The 25,638-nt window shown below is 39.5% G+C and overlaps 1 protein-coding gene across 5 annotated transcripts in view; it reads left to right on the forward strand.

The window, feature by feature from the left end:
* Fgd4 (FYVE, RhoGEF and PH domain containing 4) overlaps positions 1–25,638 on the forward strand; it is a 185,739-nt gene that overhangs the window by 81,300 nt on the left and 78,801 nt on the right. For 4 of the 5 annotated variants that reach the window (XM_052158297.1, XM_052158300.1, XM_052158301.1 and 1 more), the window contains exons 2-4: positions 16,095–16,214; positions 21,588–21,768; positions 23,662–24,169. In XM_052158297.1, the coding sequence (XP_052014257.1) occupies positions 16,095–16,214; positions 21,588–21,768; positions 23,662–24,169 (809 nt within the window). Of the gene's footprint in view, positions 1–16,094; positions 16,215–16,313; positions 16,337–21,587; positions 21,769–23,661; positions 24,170–25,638 lie in introns of those variants that run through there. The other variant, XM_052158299.1, reaches the window with a different exon arrangement.

Below are 25,638 nucleotides of genomic sequence, written 5' to 3' on the forward strand. Positions count from 1 at the left end.
TTAAGCTTGTAGCTATGAGAAAACTTTTTTTTTTCACATAAAAAGTAAATTATTGCAGAATGTACTGAGTTAGTTTTTTTCCAGCATTTTTCAGGAGAATATATGGTTCTAGCCACACAACAACAAAAAGAAAATAGTTAAAGAAATGAACTAATGTCAGCCATTCTTTTAAAGTGGTCTCTATTTCCTTTTCCAATTTAAAGTACATTATTATAGAATGTGCTGAGTTAGTAGGAGTTTTGTGCAGTTCCCTTAAGGGGTAGTGTGTTGGTCTTGTGTCTTGGAGCCTTGTAGGGGTTAATTTTATTCACTTATTTTCTGTAGTGTGATGAGAGTCTGTGAGTACAGGCAGCAGGTGCCGAGATGCAACACGTATCGTTGCATCAACTTGGGAAGGTTTTCTCTTTCCACCGTGGCATCTGTGCTGGAACTCAGTTCTTTCGGCTTGTACTGTGTCATGGCTTAGAGTACTCGCCAACTTGACACACCTGGAGAAAGGTAACTTGGAGGCACGGTTGCAGGGGGCCTGCACTTCACAATAGACAGTAAAAGTCAAAGTCTCAAGAATTCCATTTATTCAAGCACACATGAACGGAGCCTGTAAGTTACTACCGTGCAGCTTGGTGTGGAGAAGGACATAAGGAAAGACACTGTGTGCAGATAGCATAGGCTGGGACATGGAGGCCTGCAAGACTTTAGCTAAAGCCTGTTTCAGAAACTGGTGGGCTAGCATTATAGCAGCTAGAAATCGAATTTGGAGAAACCAGAAAAACTAACCAGAAAATTAAATATAAAACAATGAAAATCTACAAAGTCTGGAAGGATTTCCTCATAAAAAATTATATATTTTTCCTTTATACAAAGAAGCAGTGACATACTCCTAATAAATGGCTTTTTGCAAAATGGGTAACATCATAGGATTTGTTTTTCTTTTTCAGAAGTATTATGATCCCTTTCAATTCATGGAATACTTCTGACACTAAACTGAGAGTCTTTCTCTAACACCAGCTTAAATACTCCAGCCCTTCCTTTGACACTAACCAGGTGTCTCCTATTTTAATTCTAATACTAAGATTCCCTTGAGTGAGCCTCAGAACTCAGAAGTTAAATACAAGTCCACAAGACTGCTTCCCATTCTGACCAGCTGGCTGTGTGGGAAGTTCTGTTACCTGCTAAGGTCCATGACTTGATAGAATGGGTCACAGAACTCAGGAAAGCTCTATACTGTCAAAGTTATGATAAAGGCACAGAAATGTGTCAGGACATGGCTCCTGAGTACGGATGCTCTATCTCCTGTCACCTCAAAGCTGTGGGAAATTGTCACTGAGTCATGTGGACACGACTGATTATTAACTCAGCCTCCACCAGTTCTTTCTTCCCAGAAATTGTGAAGGAACAGGATTTGAAATTTTTAATTGATCTGCCAAGGAGCACCACCTGAAGCTATCCAGGGTCTGACTTTATGGGAACACAAGAGGCTCCTGTCAACCAGGAAACTCCAAGGGTTTTTGGAACCCACTATTAGGAGTATGTGATGGTATTGTTTCTAAGAAATTTCCAGGAGATGCTCTTGACAGAATCCAGAGACAAGGATTAAATGCTATATATTTCTGTGGCACAAATAGATTCTAAGATCAACTACTCTGACTTTCCCCATCTACCTGTAAGGAGGGATCCATGCTTGGCTGTGACGTAAACATGGTGCTAAGAGCCTAAATCATTTCTTGTAAAATGTTAGCAAATCTTTGTGGTACCTACCTTTTTCTAATTTTGGCGCTATTTTAGCTTAATTGTTCAAAAATCATAGGATTCACGTCATATTACTTCCATTCTAAATACTAATTTGATTTAATCCAAGAGCATAGTTCTCAGCTTGAGGGCATGGAAATTTAATAGAAAGTTTAAAACATCCCACCCCCATCTGAGAGTCTGATGAAACAATTTGGGGCTCAGGCAAAGTGTGGCCATTTCATTTTTAAAGATTCCATAAGTACTTCTATTGGTAATCCTTGCTGAGAACCACACAACATAGTTTTCCCATGCAGTACATATCTCAGGAAGGTACTTTTCACTAAAAATAGAAGATACTCGGAAAAAGAGCTACACAAGGCAGGTAGTGTTTGAGACAATAAGACAACAAATGTAGCTCTGCTATTCTGAGTATTTGTGGAATTGGTTGTTAGTTCAAGTGAGTTAGATGCTATTAATGAGTTCCATGATAACCAAAATTTATAGTTACCCAAGACCAGACTGCTATTTAGGGACAGAACCAGGATTACTGAATTGTAACATGGGTTGATAGTTTATTGCTTTTATTATTTAGGTCAGGAACTGCATGTAAATTTTTATATAAAAGGTTTGATCATGAGGACCATGTCAATATAGTGAAGATCAGCACATGCATCATAAGTGAATGTAACTGTGCTCCAGCAATTGACAAGAGATGATGGGCAAGAACTGGGCTGTGGCCTCGACACTGCAGACCCATCACTGTACATGTTGGAAAGTTGTGTCCTTGACAGCGTAATGATCTTACAGATCCTCCTTGGTACCTGTCCTGGATGAACTGTTGCTAGTATTAACCTTTTCTCCAATATTTCTCATCCTTTGGTAGAGAAAAAAATGGCACATATTCCATGTCTAGAGAGAAAACATGTCTTGATCTCTGTGACACTAGATTTAAGTAGAATTCTTAAAATGAATTTGAAATCTAAATTCACCCTGTGAACATTCATTATTTTCTTGAGTTTTAAAAACAAATATAAAACTCCATTTAAAAATCTGAAATTATTTTTTAAATTTGGTTTTATACTACAATACAGTATTTATAATGACTTTTGTGATTTGTGCTAGAGTCTAAAACAATCTTTTTATTCACTCTTTAAAATCACTGTGCTACTTACATGTGATGAGTGGAATCTTTGTCAATATGTAATTATATCATGGAAATCTCTCTCTCTCTCTCTCTCTCTCTCTCTCTCTCTCTTACATGCATGTACACACACACACACACACAGTTATGATGTATTAAGAGCATGACTGGGAGTGCAGTCAACACATCAGTACCTGCAGCCATGTAGCTCACACCTAACAAACATGGGGAATCTGACATTGCATGACCCTGGATTCTAGAGAGAATTTATGGGATTTGGTAGTAGGGGCATTTTGTAAGCTTCGGAATTGAGAACCAAGTGTAGGTCAGGAATAGGAGGATCTGGAAGTGTGCCAAAGGTCTGAGGACCTGGAAAGGGGGTGAGCCAGGGGCTCACAGCTGACAATGGAGGAGGTGACCGGCACTGTGCTTCCATCTGTTGAGGACACTCAAATCAAGACTGGACTGCTCTCAATAATGTTGCTCTTGAATAGTTAGTAAATCCTTATTCATAAATAAATGCATAATCTTTACTATGCATTGTTATTAAATTATTAAATTGCATTGTCTGGGACAGTGGGTTTTTTGAAGCTCCTGTCTATATTGTCTGGGCTGAAACTGAGGTCATAGTAAGTAGAGATATAATCAATGTAATCACTTGACTTTCTTAGTAAAACTCAAGGATTTATAAGTTGGAATGCAGGTGTGCCCACAAATCAAACATGGATGCAAAATTTGGCATCAGCCTATCCACTTAATCCCTCTGTTGAATTTTTATAATGGACTTTATAATGTCTTGGTTATATCACCCCATAGGATTCTAGAGGGAAGGAAATAAAAGAAAGCATGAAATGTGCTTTGTAAACTTCATGCGTGATTCAGAAATGAACACTCAGTTTAGTTAGACACCATTGCTCTCATAATGTAATTGTGTTAAGAACTTTATTGGTATTAAAACAAGAATCTTTGCAGCAGACTATATAAATATTAAAGCAATATGAGCGCTAAGCCAGTATTTCTCAGCCTGTGGGTCACGACCCTTTGGTCAAACTTATTTCCCTAAGAATATTTCCATTTTGATTCATAACAGTAGCAAAAATAGTTATGAAATAGCAATAAAACTACTTTTATTGTTGGGGATCACTATAACATGAAGAATTGTATTAAAAGGCGGCAGTATTAGAAAGATTGAGAACAACAGCTCTAAATTATAGTTGTCATAAGTTTTGTGATACTCAGCATATTTTAAAATGTATACAAGTAAGGAACCAAAAGTTCCTTTAGGAAATTGGGAGACACCAAGAAGTTCCAGAGCTCGCATGCATCCCATGCTTTTTCTTCCCACACTGCTGGTGTTTGCGACTACAATCAGGAAACTTAATGACATCAGCACTTCGAGGGTGGACAAATGACTTAACCCACATTTGCTGAGAACAAAAATAGAGAACAAAATAGGTAATGAGAGGCTCAGTACACAGCTGTGATCTAAACTGTCAGTCACTGAGTACATGGCTGTAAGTCACACCAGTAAACTGCCCTGCTTTTCCCTTCTAACTGTAACTTCTATTTCAAGCTCCTCTTGCTCTGGAAAGTACATTTTGCATTTTAAAATATGTGCATGTATGTATGGATATGGTGGTGCATAACTATAATCCCAGCCACTGGGAGACAGGCAGGAGAATTACAGTAAGTTTGAGGCCATTCTTGATTACATGGTGAGTTTCAGGCCAGCCTGGACTACACAGTGAACCCTGTCACCTAACATATCTATATGTACACATACACATTCAGATAGTTATATACATATATATTATATATGTATGTGAATATATGCATATATATATATATGCATGCATACACATATACCAACTATCATGGTTTGAATGAGAATGGCCCTCATAGATTTCATATATTTGAATACTTAGTTCCTGGTTGGTAGAATGGTTTGAAAAGATTAGGAGATGTAACCTTATTGGAGGAACTGTGTCACTAAGGGCAGGCTTTTAGGTTTCAAAACTCATTTGCTGTGCTATTTTGCTACTACTTGTGGTTTGAAATGTGAGCTCTCAGCTGTTTCTGTAGCCATGTCTGGTGATGCCACCACCCTGCCTCCCATGATAGTGATAAACTACTAAGTTCTAGAACTATAAATCCCAAATAAACTGTCTTTCTATGATTAGCTTGCTCATGGAGTTTTACCATAGCAGGAGAGAAGTAACTAACACACACACACACACTCACTCACTCACACTCACACTTTTCATTAATGTATATTCATTGTGTGTGGTACTGGGTTACATAGGGACAGTTTTAAGTATGCATTGTTATTATGCTTTAAACATATTCTACCTTTACTCCAACTTCCCTGCCACCTTTGTTTTCCTAGACAAATTCAATTCTACTTTCATGTCATATATATATATATATATATATATATATACATATATATACATACATACATACATATATATATATAGCCACATACATTTCATTTGCTTTTGAGAACTGTCTATTCATTTCGTCAACCTGTTAATTGATTGGGTTGTTTGCTTTGTTAGGTAGACTTTTCTTTTAGCAATTGATATTCTAAATCACAGTCCTGTGAGATGTAGTCTTCCATACTGTGGCTGTCTCTTCACTTGTTTCAACTGTTTCCTTGGCTGTGCAGACACTTTTTAATTTCATGCTGTTTCATGGGTCAGTTGTTGTTATTTCCTGAGAGGCTAGAGAACTATTTGAGAAGTCAATGCCTATTCTTATTATATCTTGAGGTATTTTCTCTGTGTCTTTTCATTGGAGTTCATTTTTATACAAAAATGAGAGATCGGGTTGTAATTTCATCCTTCTGAACAGTTCGGCTGGCATTGTTTATAGAAGAGGCTATCATTTTTGCAGTGTGCATTTTTAGCATCTTCTCAGAATGGCCTTGATATGGGTTCACTCTTCTGATGCTTTGATCTGTATGTCTTGTTTTTGTGTCAGCACTATATTTTCCGTCCTTTGTCTTCTACAGTACTGAGGATGAGCTTAGATAATTGCTAGATAAGTACTTTACCAGTGAACTACATCTCCCCTTAAATAAGAATGCACACATACTGGAATTTTTCAAAAAGATATCAAAATAAATATATCCCAGATATTCAGCAATGCAATTGAAACGTTAGGACAAGTTGCCAGTTCAGTTCAAGGCTACCTGACCAAACGAATGTACATGCAGAGCTTGCATCCCAGATAGTCTGCCTGTAGCCTGAGTGGCATCTGGATCGCCTACCCAGCTAACTGCTGGGCTTTCAAGTGAACCTCAGCATTCAGGAGACCGAGGAAGGGGGATCACAAGTTCAAAGCTATATATGTAGTAGGACTACAGCACAGGGGGAAAAGTACTCGGGAAAAGTTAAGTAGTAGAACAATTGTCTAGCCTCTGAGGTCCTAGGTTTAGTTACTACTATCAGAAAAACAGGAAGGAAGTCAGGAAGGAAGGAAGAAAGGGAGGAAGGAAGGAAACAAGTTATTTTAACAAATGCCTTACTTAACTAGGAATGTTCTTCTATTTTTCTATTTTTTTCACTATACCATAATAAATTGAGAAGAATTAGCTACTGTGTCTTTTGTAATAGCTGTAGATATATAGATTAGGGGACGATCACACATGCATGTGCTTGTAATATGTGTATAGCTAGTAAGTAATTCCCTTAAAATTCATAATTTTGTTATCTTGTATTATTTTATGCTTACTGTAGAGTTTTAAACTATCAAATAAATTTAGGATATGTCTTTTCTTTAATAAATCCTAAGTTATATACTTATGCCTTTCCTTTTCTTCCCCTTAACCCCTTCAATTACCCACTCGCTCTCAAACTGATAGCCTCCTTTTCTATGATTTTTTGCATATGTATGCATGTATATCAACCATTTTGGATTTTGTTGTGTTTTAACTGATTTGGGTATTAGTAATTCTGGGGTGTTTCCACAATAAAAACAGTGTCTAAATGTGCATTTATCAGAATAACCATATTGATAGTAAAGTGGGATTTATCTATTTATGTAAACCTGGCTCAACCTTCAAAAACTAATTAATATCATTCATCAAAGCAAAAAAGTAAAATTTAAAACATGCCTAACTCATGTAGGTGAAGAAACAATATTTGCTGGTATCCTGTATCCATCATTCATCATGAGCACTCACAGTCAGTGACACAGACCAACCTTAGTCAGAAGATAATGTGCCAAGAGAACTAAAGTTAACTTCACATTTAATGCGAAGAACCAGAAATTTCCCATTAAAATAGGAACAAGACAGCAAGGTTCCCGCTCATCATGGATTTTCATCGTAGTACTCGAAGTCTCAACTAATGTAGCAAAATCAGTAATGTAAATACAAGGTTCGTTTATTGAAAGACCAGTAACTTGTGCTCCTTGACTATAACGTGATTGTCAAGAGTAGAAATTCTGAATTTGTTCCTGAATAGAACTTCATGCTACCAATCCATGATTGTAACATGCAAAAGATGAGAAAGTACACCAGTGAGGGGCAGTGCCGCATGACATTGCGTGTATGTCTGTTTTCTCTATAACTTCCACACTGCTCACCTGTGATCTCACACTGACACTAAAAGAGGGAGATGAAGGGAATTCAGACAGTAACTGGGAAATATACCCTTGAAAACTAAGAGACCACAGAAGCCAATGAAGTCATTTCAGACTCTCTTTCTGTCTTATCGTAGCTCAGTAATATTGCTTCATAAGGTCAGCAGAGGTTGGAGGAAACTTGCATCCTTATGTAATTGTCTATCTCTCCTTGCTGCTTAAGCATAAATCACTTGGTGTTTTCTATTCCCAGGAATTCTGTGAAGGCAGGCACGTTACTTAGGGCTTCCCTGGGTAGCTTAGGAGCGATGGGCACAGGAATAGGATAAACTGGAACAACAGATCTTGTTCTACAGATGGTCATTCGATATTCTCAAAGAAAAAACTCCACAAAGCCCCGAGGTTTTTAATTGGCTGTAGCCACTTAAATATGCTTTCCAGAAAGTGAGACATTTTAACAAAAACTAGCCATTGCAATAATAACAAATGAAGAAATTCAAATAAAGGGAACATTTTAAAAGTTTATGGAATCCAGGCTATACATTTACAGGAATGCAATATTATAAAAATACTTATTAGCAATGAGGCTTTTAGTGGGATTCACACTGTAACAATTTTTACTTGCCAGTTACTAAACATTATTTGGCCATTACAAATTCTGAGATCATCTTTATTGCTTTTCCAGGTCTCTTCATTTTAAAATAATGAATTATTGGATTGCTTTTCAAGAGTTATGATTTTTAACCAGAAATTATCCAAAATGATGTCTTGTTAATCCAAGCAGACAGCAGAGACCTGGGCACTGAAGTGATTGTCACATGCTGAGGAGTGAGTGAGTGAGTGAGTGCGAGAGGTGCTGGGTAGTGAGAAAAGAGCATCCAAGCTGCAGAGAGGTTATCTGTAACAGACATGGCGAACGTGGGAAGAACGGGCGTCCAGATAAATGATAATAGAAACCGTTATATGTAAAGCATTCACAATAACCCAAATTCTGTTGTCCTCACTTCCCTTCTGATGACACTATGATGTTATGTGGGGCTCACAGAGTATTGCCTGAGCAGGCCTGCATAAGAGCAACAATCTTTTCAATCCATGTAGCAGCAAGCTGACATTGGATATTGTTATTAAGGTGACCATCTGGAAGTTTCATAAGTCCAGATGTTTACAAATTTGCTTCTGGAATGTGAAGAACATTCTTAAAGTCTAAGCTTTTCCTCCTTTTACCCCTACTTCTGAAAAACTGGAACTCGTATAGAAATAATGTTTAATGTTTCAGGTTTGGGATAAAAATTGGAAGTGTGTGGAAATACACTGTGAGTTATACCCTTACATATTCTTCTACTGTCTAGCAAATCATATTTAGGCAAGAAAAGAAATACTTGTCCCTAAGTTCTCTAGAATTTATTTGTTCAACATATTTATTGTGCACTATTATGTGACAGATGGTGGTCGAGAAATCTATCCAAACAGAGATGACTGAGTTCTATAACTCAGATTCTGAATAGAGAAAGCAGACAGTACCATTTATTACATGGTACAAAAGCTGCAGGAAAATGATTTGACAAAGATTGTAGGAAGACCAACTGCAGAAAACAGAGTGCCAGGGTCATCTGTATTGAGAAAGTGCAATTTGAACTAAAAGTTGGAAAAAATAAACAGGTAGCCAAGAATTATCTGGAGAAGCATCCCAGCAGAGAACAGCTGGATCATTAAATGTGTTTAGCCAGTGTGTGGAACAAAGGTCAGTGCTACTGGAGTGATGTAAACAGACCAGCCGTAAATGATGAGATCCCTGATAATGGAGCCTGAGCAGGCCTGCATATAGCAAAGAGCAATAATCTTTTCAATGCATGTAGCAGCAAACTGACATCTGATATTGTTATTAAGGTGACCATCTGGAAGTTTCATAACTCCAGATGTTATGAAAGGCTGGGTCATTTAGTGACTGCAGGTCACTGTAAAAAACATTGAGACTTTCCTTCTGGTACAGTGTGGAGCCACTCAGGAAGCTTACGCACATGATCACCAGTAACCTAGTTCCAAGTTGTCAACTATATTGGAAGTTAGAGAAGGAGTATAAAGACTCTGTAGATGGCTTGCTTAATCCAGAGTAACAATAAAGGTAATGATCAGCATGCAAAGTCTGGAAATATTTTGAATGTAGAGTTGGGTAGTTTGAGTGAGATTGCCCCTATAGTCTTGGGCATTTGGATACTTGGTCTGCGATTGGTAGCAAGGTTTGGGGAAGTTTAGGTATGGAACTTTGCTGGAGGTAGTATGTTGGTGGTGGCAGTTTCAGATTAAAGCCTCATGCTACTGCCAGTTCATTCTGATTTGTGCTTGCATTGGAAGGTGTGAGTTCTCAGCTTCCTGCTCCTGCTCCTGCTCCTGTTACCATGCCTGTTTGCCACCATGCTTCCATGCCACGAAAAACTCTTATCCTTCTGTAAACATAATCCCTGATAACTGCATACACACACATAAACAAACACACACACACACACACACACACACACACACACGTACCTTGGTTGTGGTGTTTTATTATAGCAGCAGAAAAGTAACCAATACAGAGAGACAACAGAATTTTCTTATGGACAGAATATACGATGACATAGGAAAGGATTCCAGTTGCTTCCAAGGGTTTGCATCCAAGCAACTTTGCATGGATGGAGTTGCAATATTTGAGTTAGAGAGTTGTCAAGACAGTCATTTGGGGAAGCGGCTATGAGATGAGGTATTCAGAATGTTGATTCTAGGGAGTGAGATAATTTTTTTGGTAGTAGCAATGCAAAGAGACAGATGCTGCATTGGAGCAGAGCTTGGGGAGTAGCAGTCTTAGGACTGAGAAGCCTTTGCCCATCAATGAAGTCAGAACACAGCCTGAGAGAAACCACACACTCAAGAGATAGTAACATAATTGCTTGCTGTTAGAGATGGCAGAAACCCAGGATGTGGCTTTTCCTTCATTATATAATACTATATGATACTGTTTTTAGGAAGACAAGAATGAAGTCTGTTAACAGAGATAGAGCAATGACAACAAATTAAAGTATGGATACCTCCAAAGTCTAACTTAGTGAACCAATGTGTTTTATTAGATCACTTACACTAGTTTGGGCAAGAGGTTACCTACAAGATCAGAAATGAGTCAAAGACACACCAAAGCCAACTCCAGTGTGGGTGATAGCTTATAAGTTGGGAACCTGGAGCACACTGCACACAGCCTAGCAGTTTCAAGAGTGCTCTTTCCAGGTGGCTTTGGTGGTCTAGCCATCTTCCAGGGAACTCTGATGGTCTTTGTTTCTCCCAGGAGGCCCAGCTGGTTTAAGTCACTTCTAGGAAGCTCTGCATCAGTAAGAGATTCTCTAGGCAGTCCTTGGGGCTTAGTGCACTTGAGAAGGGAAGAGCCCATTCTTTTAATTTAAACTTATATTTTTTTATGTAAACTCGATATTTTATTCCCCCATCCACCCTCTGACTATTTACCATCCCATACCTCCTCCCCGCCCCGTCTCCATGTAGATGTCCCTGTCCCTGACCCCATCTGACCTCTAAACTCCCTGGGGCCTCCAGTCTCTTGAGGGTTAGGTACATCATCTCTGAATAAACACAGACCCGGCAGTCCTCTACTGTATGTGTGTTGGGGGCCTCACATTAGCTAGTGTATGCTGCTTGTTTGGTGGCCCAGTGTTTGAGAGATCCCTGGGGTCTAGTCTGAGAATGCTGGTCCTCCTACTGGGTTGCAATAATGTGTCATTCACACCTCTCTTCCTCAGCTCTTGGCAACTTTTGTTCTGTTTTCTCTCTATGGATTTGACTATATTAGGTACTTAATGTAAATGAGGTTTTATGGCAATTTTTTGAGGCAGGATTCTTTTATTTATCATAATGTCCTTAAGGATTATGAACATAACTCAAGAAGAAGAAAGACCAAAGTGTCAATACTTGATCCATATTGGAAAGTGGATCAAAATACCCATGGCTCACAGCCAACCAATAGAATGAGCATAGGGTCTCCAGTGGAGCAGTTAGAGAAAGGACCCAAGGAGCTGAAGAGGTTTAGCTGCCCTGCAACTCACTCTGTAGACCAGGCTGGCCTCGAACTCAGAAATCCGCCTGCCTCTGCCTCCCAAGTGCTGGGATTAAAGGCATGAGCCACCAATGCCCAGAGTACATTTTCTTTATAAAATATTTGAATGCTATACTATATAGATGACAAATCTGATAGTTCTTCCGTTGTTCACCACATCCATCCCGAAGTGCCCAGATACATCTATCTTGTCACTTCCATTCTCATTGATTTATAGGGTTAGAATCCCAAATCTGTATATTCAAATCTGAGAAACCCAAAATGTCTTATATGTTGTCTCTGCTTCTAGGCAGTTTACTTCTACTAAAATTCTGCTCTTCCAGAGATCCTGAGTTTAAATCCCAGCAACCACATGGTGGCTCACAACCATCTCTACCGAGATCTGACACTCTCTTCTGGAGTGTCTGAAGACAGCTACAGTGTACTTACATATAATAAATAAGTAAATCTTAAAAAAAAAAAGGAAAATGAATACCCAGCACCCCCAGACCTACAGGACATAGTGAAGGCGGAGCTCAGAGGCAGGTTCCCAGCACCGAGTGCCTATAATAAAAAAGGAGAGAGCTCATTACTAACCTAACAGCATACCTCAAAGCTCTAGTAGGAAAAGCAACCAGTTACAGAAGGAGTACCAGCAAGAAATAAGCTTGGGGCTGAGATCATTAAAATATTAATAAAATAATACAAAGAATCAATGAAACAAAGAGAAAACTTCTAAGGTTAATAAGCTCTTATCCAAATTAATGAAATGGCAGAGAGAGAAGATCTAAATTAAGAAAATTGAAGACAAAGGGAGACATGACAACAAACACAGAGGAAATCCAGAAACCCATAAGAACATATTTTACCTGTGCTGCACCAAATTAGAAAATCTAAAAGAAATGGATAAGTTTCTTGATATCTAAGACCTATAAAGTTAAATCAAGATCAGAGAAACTATTTAAATAGACTTATAAAGTCCTACTGAAATAGAAGCAGTAGTCAAAAATCTTACAAACATGAGTCCAGGGCAACATGGATTCAGAGCTGAATTCTACCAGATTTTTAAAGAATTACCCTTAGTAGCCCTCAAATTATTTCGTGAAATGTAAAAATAAAAAATATTGTCCAATTTGTTTTATAAGGCCAGTTATGCTGACAGTTCAACCACATAAAGACTCAACAAAGGAAGAAAATTTCAGACCAAGTTCCCTTGTGAACATAGGTGTAACAATACTCAATAAAATATTTGCAAACTGAATCCAAGAACACATCAAAGAGATCATCCATCATCATCAAGTAGGCTTCATTCTAGAGATTCAGGGATGGTTCAACATATGTAAATGAGTAAATGTTATCTACCATCTTAACAACCTGAGAGACAAAAAGCACACAGGCCTCACATTGTGTGCAGAGAAAAAAACTGATGAAAATCTCACATCCCTTCATGATAAAAGTACTCAAGAAACTAGGGATACAAAGGACATGGATAATGAAGGCAGGTTACAGTAAGCCTGCAGCCAACATCAGCTTAAGTGAAAAGAAACTCAAAGCAACTCCACTAAAATCAGGAACAAGACAAGATGGTCCACTCTCCATATCTGTTAAGCATAGTTCTTGAAATCTTCACCAGAGCAATAAAATAAGTAAAGGAGAGAAAGGGGATACAGATCGGGAAGGAAGAAGTCAAAATATTTTTATTCGCAGATGATATGATAGTATACATTAATGACCCAAAAATTCCACTGGGAAACTGTTCCACAGGAAAACTACAGTTGATAAACACTTTAAGCAAAGTCACTGCCTTTTTATACAAACAACAGATGTTGAACATTTAAGTGATTCTCAGCCAGCTGTGTTTCACATTTTGAAACCCACAGCCAGGCATTACCAGGGAGAGAAAAACCTTAGGATTCCTAAATGGGATATCTTCCTCAAACCCCTTCCCTAGGCTCAGGGAATCATGTTGAAGAGGAGAAATGGAAAAACTGCTAAGAGCCAGAGGAGATGGAAGACAGCAAGGAAACAGTCTTCCAGACACAGCAGGACCAATGCACATAGGACCTCACAGAGACTGTGGCACCATGCACAGGGCCCGCACCGGTCTCATGGTGCCCCACCGCAGAGAGCAGAAGTGAGCACACGTCACATCACTAGCCCAGAACCTATGCCCAATTGATAACCGCTTGAAAATGATCACTAGCCCAGAACCTATGCCCAATTGATAACCGCTTGAAAATGAAGCAATGGTTCTCTCCAGCAGAATCTCTCTTGGGATACAAACCACTCTTACAGCTGGGCCCCAGGCCCAGCAGTATATGACCGACATTAAGCAAACTTAATAACATTTTTCTTTGTTTGCTTTTAGGTTCTTTGTCAGGGCTATTCCCCCTCCCCCCCCCCCCACACACACAGGTCTTTTGTGAATATATTACGGTTTCCAATTTTGTGTTTTCATGTGATTTCTGTTCATGCAAACATGTATGTCTCTGCTCTATCTGTGGTTTTTTGTGCTTTTTCTTTGGATATTTTTCTTCTGTTTGTTTTGTCCTATTCTCATTTGTTTTTATTTTCTATCATCATTATTTGTAGGTGCCTATATTCTAATAAGAGAGGAAAAGAAAGGCTGTGGAATTAGATGGGTGGGGAAGTGAGGAGGATCCCAGATGACATAAGAATCCTGAAGGAGGTTCTAATACCAGCAAAGGAATGTCCCAGTAGCAGAATAAATGAATTTACCAGCAAGAGTGAGGGCAAGCAGACAAGAGCAAAAACTTCCTCCAATCTTGTGCATTGATGTGGGCCGCTAGCAACACGGCATAGCCCAGATTTAGGGTAGATCTTCCCACCTCACATGGTCCATTTGGGAAGTCTCACACCTGCCTGCCAGCTGCTTATGTTTAGTTGGTTGTGGATATAATGAGGTTGCGACAGGTATTAGCCACCCCAAGCTGCTTCTTAGCTTTTATCACTCAAGGCTAAAGTTGCAGTCTTCCTTTGCCTGAGTTAAATCTACCCCTATGTTAAGTTTCCCCCTCTGGTTTACATTGTGTCTTTTTTACTGATTCTGCCCCAAGGCTATCCTCACTAGAACACAACAGTCAGCCGTAGGGTGCGCAGTTGCTCAGTACTCTCAAATACCTGAATCCCTTAAAGCTTCACTTGCTGGGTATTTGAGGGACATATTTTGGCTTCTTTTTGTTTTTGTTTTTAAATATGTAAACACTCATCCACCTAATCATTGGAACATTTGGCTGAGTATGGTGACTTATGCATGCAATTCCAGGAATTATGTGCATTTAGTACAAAGAAGTGTGTATAAGAGATATCTATATAAGTTCAAGACCAGCCTGCCTGGTCAACATTCCAAGTGTCAGGGCAGCCAAAATTACATTGTGACACCCTGTCTCAAAAATTTTGAATTTTTATTTATTCCTTTAGAAATGTTAATAGCATTCTCACAAAAATATCAATAATACTTGTTTTGCAAAATGATGCTTAATCAAAGCAGCATTACACCATTTTAGCAGAAAGGTATCTGTTGAAAGTGATGATAATTTCTATTTCAGCCTTGGCTGTCTAATAAGTTCTCAGACAATACTTGAAACTTCATATTTTCTAAAATCTGGTTTACTGATTAAATCATGACTTAATATATAGTTTCCCCCTCTGGGTTGATGACTCAGTGTGTGATTGGTTCGGCTTTTCAGGTTAGTATTTGTTGTTCTGCATCATTTCCAGGCTTTAAAAGACCTTGAATAGTTTTCTATATATATATATTTCAATCTCACAAAAATAGAGCTTCCTTTTATAACAAAGAATAGCTTCTTAAATTAAAATTTAAGAAGTTTGTTTCAATTAGAGTGAATTCCTGATAATTCTTTTTATTTTCTTCTAATTGGAGTTTAGTTTATTACTAATAATGCATTCACCCTCCCCAATTAAGCCTATCTATAGAGAGAAAATATTGGCAAGTGACTTAATAAAGGTCTGTGAAATTCAGCATATAACTTGTATCAGAAATTGAATATAAGACTGGGTTTCTCCCTAAGACTCATGTTGCATTTCAGGATTATTTGAGTTCTAAATACATGTGGCAGTATATGTATAACCTCAGCACGGCTGCAAACGTGGGTCATTCCTAGCCAGTGTTCGGGATGTATGGATACTGATTCATTGGGGGAAGGAGGCACACTGATTCATTTCACTCAAGATATTCTTCAAGAGTCTCCATGTCAGCTGTCACAGTAATATTTTTCTATGGTTCATCTGAATAATTTAGTCACTGACGGGACACTAGAGTATCAACTAGCAGCTACATTCTGTCCTTTCTGCAGGACAGAGAGGGGTCTTTATGTAGCAGATTTCCTTCTATGGAAATATAAAGCTTTGTAAACACACAGAATGAGGTGTTCCCCGGGAAAATCTGTCAAGAATAACACATACATGCCACACGTTTCTAAGGTCTTGGAGCACTGTTTTTATGTGGTCAGAAAAATGTTAACTTATTAAATAAGAGTGCTGTGTTTCTGTATTAACCTTCTCTTTCCTTTTATATTCTAGGCAGCAACACCTGTGCAAAGGCCACTCCACCTTGTACGACAAGCACCAGAACCACAGAAGCTCAGGGAATAAATGGGAGGACACCAGCAAAACGCCCCACTGCAAGTCCAAAGCCACAAGGTTTGTACCCTGCCCCCCCCAGACATCATGTTTAAGGGGGCACGCCCCAAGGTTTGTACCCTGGGGCCCCGCAGTCATCATGTTTAAGGGGCCACGCCCCACTGCAAGTCCAAAGCCACAAGGTTTGTACCCTGGGGCCCGCAGTCATCATGTTTAAGGTGCCACAGAGAGAAACAGCTGCGTGAAACCTACTCGGGGAGAAATATGCGTTTGCTCCACTCTCAAAACAAGGTGTGCAGTCTTTGTTAGGATACTTTGCATTGTTACTGAGTTGCTTTAAACTTTCTTTGCTAAGGCTTTCTGAAAGAAACATTTAAAAATGAGTTTAAAATAAAACCCAGTAGATTATGGAATTCTGGCCACTGTGTTCATAGTGGTGTGAAGTATGACATCAACTTAGGTCCAATAACTACTGACTTACATAACGAGCCCAACCGTGAGCCTGCCACATTTCTCTCTAGAAAACTGAAGTGAATATAAAGACAGAAAAATTTTAACCATGATTTAAACTGTTTTATGTGCAAAACACAACACTTTGCTCATTGCTCCTGAGTCAAAAGATGAAAAATGAGAGTAAGCTGAAATTCATATAATTCTGGTTTATATAATTTTCCAATTAAAAGAGGTTTGGTTTTTTTTTAAGCCTGTACAGCTTTGCTGTGTTTGTAGAGATGCATGGCTTTGCTACACTGTCTTCCCATTGAGAAAAGCAGGCAGCAACCTTCTTGCTACCACACCCCAGCGTACTCCTGTTATTGGGGAGACAATGCTTGGCCTTATTTTTCTTGTTTTATAATGTAATGGTTAAGTCAAGATATTGTTACCTCAGTATTTACTTTCTCCCTAGCTTAAATACAGGCTAATTATATGCTGCTTTCTCTACCTACAGGTACTACAGTAAGTCACAAAGCAGATACTTTTGCCCAATAGTCTTCCTTGTTGGCCCTGGTCCTCATGGCTAAACTTCTAACTTATCCTTTATACTGAGTGACACCTAACACTCCCCTATGACTTTGTCTGGACTTCTACAACCAAGTATCACAAACTGGTAGCTACTTAACAATAGCAGTTCACTTCTTGCAGTTCTGGTGGCTAGAATCCTAGATCAAACTACTTAGTGCTGAGAGCCTGCTTTCTGATTCATGCAAAATGGCAGAAGAATCTAGTCATCTCTTTGTGGTGTTTTCTAAGGGACCTTAATTCCATTAATAAACTCTAGCCCCATGCCCCTCCCCTAATCATTATAAACATGTTCCAAAATTTCTACTGTCTTATACCATTACCTTGTAGGGAGAATGACACAGAATTGCAAAAAAAATAAAGGCAAATTAAAACAATTTTGGAAGTAGAAAATTCAATAAGGCAAATAAAAACCTCAGTGAACAGACTCACAAATAGCACAAAGCAGGTGGAGAGCAATATCAGATCTTAGATACAAAGTAGAAGAATTAGATCATTCAGTAAATGTCAATGACAAAATGTATGAATGGAACATGGAACAGCTTGGAAACATCATGAAAAGTCTTAACTTTCAAATAATGGGCATAAAAAAGAAAACAGACAAAATATTTTCAAAAAAGTCATAGAGGAGGTTTTCCAACAAAAGATGGGCACTCGGTCAAAAAGATTCCTAAGTGGTTTGCTTGTCCAACCAAGATGTCTTTGTTTTTGTATTATCCTATTATATTTTATTTTATCATGTGTGGTTGGTATCTCTTAAATGCCTATTGTTTTCTAATGAGAGGGGGGGTGGATCTGGATGGGAAGGAATATGGAAAAGCACTAGGAGGAGTAGAGAGGGGGAAATTGTAATCAGTATGGGAAAAGGTAGAAGCCTACAGAAAGCCAAATACACAGACACACGCGATGTCGACTAACATGTGATAGCTAAAGCACTAAAAGCACAGACTAAAGAAAGGATATTGAAAACTTCAAGAGAGAAGGCCAGTCACGATACTTACAAAGACAGAGCAATTCAAAATAATACTTGATTACTCTATAAAAACTTTTAAATCCAGAATAGCCTAGAAAGATACCTTCTGAAATACTACAACCTAGCCTTTTGTGTCCAGAAAATGTATCAAAATTTATAGAGAAGTAAAATGATAAAATTAATCTTTCAGTGATACCTGTGCTAATGTTTCAACTCACGCAAAAGACAAGGACTGCTGGTCTTCCTACAGGGTCGCCCTCAGCATCATTCAGCCTTCCCTAATTCAACAGCAGGGGTCAGCTGCTTCTATCCATTGTTTGGGTGCAAATATCTGCATCTGATTCTTTCAGCTTGTTGGGTCTTCAAGAGTGCTGTCATGCTAGGTCCTTTTTTGTGAGTGCTCCATAGCCTCAGTAATAGTGTCAGGCCTTGGGATCTCCCCTTGAGCTGGATCCCACTTTGGTCTGGTTGCTGGACCTTCTTTTCCTCAGGCTCCTCTCCATTTCCATCCCTGTAATCCTTTCAGACAGGAACAATTATGGGTCAGAGTTATGACTGTGGCATGCCCCCCACTGATTTGAAGCCCTAGACTTGCTGGAGGTTGGCTTTCTAAGATCCTTCTCCCTACTGTCAGACCTTTCATCTAAGGTCCCTCTCTTTTAGTCCTGGGAGTCTCCTGCCTCCCAGGTCTCTGGTGCATTCTGGAGGATTCCCCTAACCTCCTATCTCCCAAGGTTGCCTGTTTCCATCGTTTCTGCTGGCCTCCAGGGCTTCAGTTCTTTTCCCTCATCCAATACCAGATCAGGCTCCCCTCTCCCCTCAACTCCCCCCCACTGTCATCTTTGAACATATTTTTATAAGATTTAATGTATGTGTATATATACACATGAGTATACTGTTGCTATCTTCAGACATACCAGAAGAGGGCATCAAATCCCATTACAGATGGTTGTGAGACACCTTGTGGTTGCTGGGAATTGAACTCATATCCTCTAGAAGAGCAGTCAGTGCTCTCAACCACTGAGTCCTCTCTCCAGTTCTGAACACATTCTTCATCACTCTTTTGAGGACCTTTTCTTATGTATCAGCTAAATTGCCTTTTCAGGGCCTATTACAATAGAGTTGCTGGCTTATGCAGGGAAAGTATTGTTTTTATTGTTCATATTTGTGGTTTTTATTGGTGTTTCTAGAGTTAAGGTATTTGAATTTGAAGATTTTTTTGGCATAGATATCTGTAGATGTATGGCTTTGCCTTTGCTGATTGCGTGATCTATTCTTTGGTTGCTATTGCCCATTCTGGGTCCTATCCAAATGTGACAGCTGTGAGAGTCACAAATGAATGATAAGACAGACCATTGAAAGAAAGATGTAGGGGTTCCCTTATCTCTGTGCCTATCCCAAGAGTCTTAAGTCCCAAGAGGATGAAGGTAGACTAGGAGCAGGAGCTCAGGGCGGCAGGCAGCAACAGGTTTAAGAGTAAGTCTAGAGCATCTGTAATGAAGGGTGGGAGTGGGGAATAAAGATCACTTGTCTGTGTCTCAGCGGTGGGTTCCAAGTGGAGAGCTGTCCTTTGGGTTGGTGGAGAATCATAAAGAAGGGAGATGGTTGGAAGGAATAGCTGAAAGGGGCAGAGCAGGGAACAGAGGTGCCCTGGACTCTGGGCACCAAGAGCTATTTTCCCATTCTGCATTCAAGGCAGACATTGCCATTGAATCTACTTTTGCTCTACTCTTGGGTTGCCTCAATTTTTAATATAGTAACAATTAATTAGAGTTATTGTTCTTGGCAAAAGTCAATGTGACTGATAATAAAATTTGTTTGTAGAATATTTGGTAGCTACATAGCACACCGGGTACTAGGAGCCTTTTGTTTGTATTGTTCCTTTTGCATCAAGAGTTTGAATGAAAACAATGAAAGCTATTAAAGAGACTTAAAGTGGTGACCATGGGCAATAAAAAGAGTCTTCGACATATAGTTTGTAGTCATAAATGCTTTTATATAGAAGAGTATTGTTAAAAGGAAGGCATTTCCCCTAGTGCAGCAGTTCTCAATCTATGGTCTCAACCCCTGGGGGTATGAAACAATCCTGTCACAGGAACCACTTATCAAATATCCTGCATATCATATTTACATTATAGTTCATAACTAGCAAAATTACAGTTATAAAGTAGCAAAAAATTATAGTTCATGGTCATCAGAATATGAAGGATTGTATTAAACAGTTGCAGCATTAGGAAGATAAAGAACCACTGATCTACTGGGTTGTATTTCTATAAGTGCAATGCTTATGTTCACATGCATTGTTTCACACATAGCTCATACTCATATACATTTCAAAAGTTATGTAAGATTGAATGATGTGATCAATAATGGAAACAAGAGTATATGTGGGTAAGCTAGTTTATGGAAACCTAGTAGATTAAGTTTTGGAAATACAGAAGAGTTGCTGCTAGGATGCAAAGAAGATATACAGACGACATTTAGAAATGCTGACACCCTATACCTCTCCTTCTGATAAGAGGTCAGCAGTGATGAGGGGTGGAAGTGGACGTGCGAGGAAACTCGTCCACGGAGACACCTCAGAAAGCATGGATGCGTGATAAAGTTTTCAACGGGGAAGAGTTAAAAAGAAGATAGTCTCCTCTGTAAACATTCACAGGGACACCAAGGTTGCAGGGAAGGAATATAATGAATCCCAGAAGCTAAAACAATGCCTAAAGCTTACTAGGTTTCCTGAAGTAGTAAATGTGACCACAAAGAGAAATTTCATTCTTTAATTTGAGGTTATTTCTTTAGTCTTGATGCTACTACTTTCTTTGAACACAGAGCTTTGGACTGAAGCATAAGATCTTGGCTTGTGTTTGGTTTTGGTTTACACAATGTCTCAGCACTTAGCCCTGGCTGGCCTAAAACTGAAACTCCTTATGTAAATAAGCTGGCCTTGAGCTGACAGAGATACCCTACCTCTGCCACCTGAGTGCTGGCATTGAAGTTGGCAGAAGCACCACACCAAGCTAAAAGGCTGGTTGTAATTTAGCTTAGTGAGTACAGAGTATGCAGATATATTTTTCTTTGAACTCTGCATTACATGTTCTTGATTCCTACTTAACTCCAAGAATGAAAGAATAATTTTCTTCTATCAGGTCCTTTAAGTACAGCACACATCTCACACACACACACATACACACGCACACACACACATATACACATGCATGTGCACACACACACATACACACACACACATTGAAATTATACAATTTCAGTGAGATCTGGAGAAATAGCAGAGCTAAATAGAGTTCTCCTTGGCTAGGTCAGGTCCAGTTTGACAGACTCCCTTGTAATAGCTTACTAGTGGTGAAGATTTTTGTACCTGTGGTATGAGAATCTTCACTGTTACAGAGAGAAACAGTGAAATATTGAATTCTTTTCTTTTTCTACAGTGCCTCCAAAACCATTATATCTGCAGAATTCACCTTCATCCCATATACCCCAAGTTCCCAGGCATAAAATTTTACCTAGTGCAAAGCCAAGGATGGAGCAGTCTAATCCGGCCCCTACTTGTACCTCAAAAGGGAAACACAGTAAGGTATCGGATCTCATCAGTCACTTTGAAGGCGGCAGGTAAGAGTCAAACGTGTTTAAAACTCGTATTTCATTCCTGAGCACTTATGTGATCCTCTGTGATCCTCAAAGGCCTCTGAAGGGAATTTGTATTGCTTTGGGAGCTGAAATTGTAGCAGTATTTAAAGCAGTGACTAAATTTCATTCAGGTTTTTTTCTTTTCAGAGTTGATTGAGTCAAAACAGAAAAGAGATCCTTCCTTCTGCAGCCACTGCCGTGAGAACATGAGGAGGCGGGGCCTGAGCCTGGTCTCAGTGCTGTCCCGCCAGGCCCAGGGAGGCCGCACGAGGCCTAGTCCAAAGGCTGATTAGTTTTGTGGCCCAAATGCAAATTGTTTGAGTTTATCTCTCCAAGGGAAATGTGTAATGTAAGGAAGAATGTGCTATAAATCATGATTCATGTTTGGGCAAGAGTTTGCAAGGATTCTGCCTGTGGAGGAATCCATTGTAAGGGCAACAATATTGTCATCCAGGAAGTACCAGTATTGTGGCGATCTCAGAAAGATCAAAGACTCAGACTCAATTCAAATTTAGATTAAATGAAGTTATTTCTACTGCTTTCAGAGTGATGGCAGCCTTAGAGCCAAACAGCATGCCCTGAGAGCGGGTGTGTTTAAGGTGGGGTTCTTTAATGAACACCAGAAAGGTGTGTATTACAACTATTCCTGGAATCCACAGCTGGGCAGGAAAATTGTTTTACTTCCCTCAGTTGTTTCTTATATTTCCTCTATATAATAATAAAAGTCCACTTCATCCCTTTCCCACAGTGATAAGCAGGTTTTATAGAAGCAAAGGCAGCTGTTAACACTTCAGAGTTCCCTGGCCTGTTCTTGTCTCACCTGCTGGCCACTATGACATCCCAGGCATTCCAGAGCAAGAGGTCAATGGCCTTTACAGTATGCCTGGCTACATAAATTTTCTTTACTCATCACAGCTGTCTGTATAAATTATTAGCCAGGTCCGAACATTCTAATGGGATTTAGCAGCTCAGTTCTGAACAGGCAAAGACATAGTAAGGTTCTATTGTCCTGTTAGTACTATCAAGACTACATAGAATATCAACAGTAATAAGGGCTTTAAAGATAAATAAAAGAAGATTAGAGAAAGTGATGGAGTGTGCTGCTTAAATAGACCAACCAAGCAAAGCCTCTCAAAAGGCCCGAATGACAGCAGGGGAATGCACTCTACCAATGTACTGGAGACGATTATGCTGGGCAGAGAACAATAGGGCTGTGATCCTAACATGCACACAAAGGGAGAACTACAGGAATGTGCAAGACCGTAGTAAGGGGAAAGATGGCCCCAGGAGGTGGGAGATAGAGGAGCTGGAGAAGGCAGAGTCTTGCTCACATCCTGGAGACATTAGTGAAGTCTTGCTTGTATAAGGATCTGATTTGTGAGGACAAGAGAACCCTTAGTGACCTGTCAGCAGCTGCTGCAGCGTGTATAATAAAAGGTTTTGTTTTTTCTTTTTAATGCTCCTACTTTCCAAATAAAACTAACTTGGTTTTATAGCCTGTTTATAAGCTAGGAACTCATGCTAAAAATTATTAAGGAATAAAGATCTTGGAAAAAGACAATCTCACTGAACATAAATATTTCTTTCATCTTTATCTTTACTGAATAAGTTGTATTAGTAAAAAGCTCGTGGAAACACTCCAACCAGAAAAGGCTTGGGTTCATCCGTCTGGTTGTGGTTTGAGCCTAGCTTTGGGCAGCCATCTCTCCAACCTTCACCCCTTTTATGTATGTGCTTGTTTAAATGTGGCTTGTGTCCCAAGAATCTGTTTCTAAAACCATCATGTAGAAATGATGTCTCTTTTCACCTGGAATTGACTTGTCTTCATTCTAAAACTTTTCATCCTGATGTCTCTTTTTATATTTTATCTTATAGTGTTCTGTCGAGTTATATTGACCTGCAAAAAGATTCTACTATGAACCTAAATATTCCTCAAACTCCAGGACAGCACGGGTTAACCTCCACACCTCCACGGAAATTTCTATCGCAGCACTCTCCACAGAAGCAGGAAAATGATCCCGATCAGACTCAGGGCCAACATGGTTGTTTGGCCAATGGTGTGGTGGCTGCACAAAACCAGATGGAGGGTCGAGATGAGAAGGAGACTGCCTGTAGCCCAGAGATTGCTCCTCAGACTGCTGTCGCCTCTCCTGATTCACCTGTGCTGAATGGAGACAGAAATGAGACCGCCACAGATTCCGCATCACCCATAACGAATAGCCATGATGAAAATGCTTCTGAGGGCAGCTGCAGGACTCCAGGGACTGACCTAGGGCTCCCCTCAAAAGAAGAAGAGCCAGGGATGGAAGCTGAGCTCCAAGAGAGGGAAAATGGGGTGAGCACCGAGGCATTGGCTACGTTGGACCAGCACCATGAAGTGAAGGTAAACTGTAAACCATCTCCGCCAGGGCAAGCACTGCCTAGTGTCTCGCAGCACCCATGAGGTGAACGACTCAGGTTCCTCATTCTAGCCTAGAAACCATTTGCAATCTGGGGCGGGGCTGTGGAGAGGGGGTGTGGTGAAGGGGGGGTGGTACCATCTCTTAAAGGTGCTTCCTTTTATAGCTTCTTTTGATTGTTCTGTTGTAATGGTTGTATTGTAGAAAAAGTACAGCAACTCTGTTGTGTTGGGAGGCAGATGCTCTTTGTGGGGCAACAAATCACAAGTCTACATAGGAATAAGCAGGAACTACTAACTGCCATAGCTGGGAGTATTACCCTAAGCAGGGTGGAACTGGAGGAAACTGGACCAGCATCCGGGTGAAGCTAATTACTGACCCTCTACAGGCTGAGCACTGCCACATGCGTCACTCTCTCAAATGATTTCTTAGTTGTGCTCTGGATATCTCAGCTTCTTGGGGCCGCATGGTAAAGCTGAGTTCACATAAAACAGGAACATTTGCAGGATGGATTTTGTCATACTGTTTATAAAATCTTTTTAAAATGACAAAATAAAATATTATTGATCAAACAGAACCAAAACACCTTCTGGCTATTTCTGGCCCATATGTTAACTCACAGATATTTTTATGTGACTCTAAGCACAGGTTGCTTTGGTGTTGTTTATATCAGCATCTTACTCTGGGGTTTTAATAGCACGGCTTTTACTCCGTACCTTAGATTTCTTGGTGCCATGTCAGTTTCATTCTAAATTTCCCTAGTTTTTAACATGCTATGTATATCTCTGAAAGCATCCTAGAGATTTCTATTGCCCAGTCTTTGTCATTGATTATACTAAATAAAATTACAACTTTGGTAATTGTAGGAACATCAACAAATGGAAAAATCCAAATCTTCAATCTACTTATGATAATTTACAGTTCTATCCCGAGCACAGTTGGACAGTCATAAGTGAAGGACTGATTCTAAAATATCAACGTGACTGGCTGGTGGTTATATTTAGAACTTTAACGGAAGTGCAATCAACAAAGATTATAATTTTAAACAAATGGGAAAGAGAAAGTGACTCAGGCTTTACCACATTATCCAAAGCAGCAAAGAAACAGTGCTGTGAAGGGAATCTCCTCATCTTCAACAGCTGAATAAAGCTTAATGTTTCCTTCCGTGGCCTGTGGTGAAGGGAAGAGACATAGAGTAAGGCTCAGTGGCGCCCAGGAAGACAGTGCCCTCAGGGAGCGTCTGTGGGGCCACAAGTGCTGTTCCTATTAAAGGGCGTTGGATGGCGGTTCCTGTGGCCACTGGCTGCTCCTCTCTCCACATTTTGTTATTTGTTGTATCTCATGTTAGATGAATCTTATGTGACTTGAGAAAGATGTAACACGGTTTGTTTTTTCTTTCTTTTTTTATTGAAAATGGGTATTTCTCATATAATATACTCTGATTTTTGTTTCC

This window comes from Apodemus sylvaticus, chromosome 15 (genome assembly GCF_947179515.1).
Source record: "Apodemus sylvaticus chromosome 15, mApoSyl1.1, whole genome shotgun sequence".
Lineage (NCBI taxonomy): Eukaryota > Metazoa > Chordata > Mammalia > Rodentia > Muridae > Apodemus > Apodemus sylvaticus.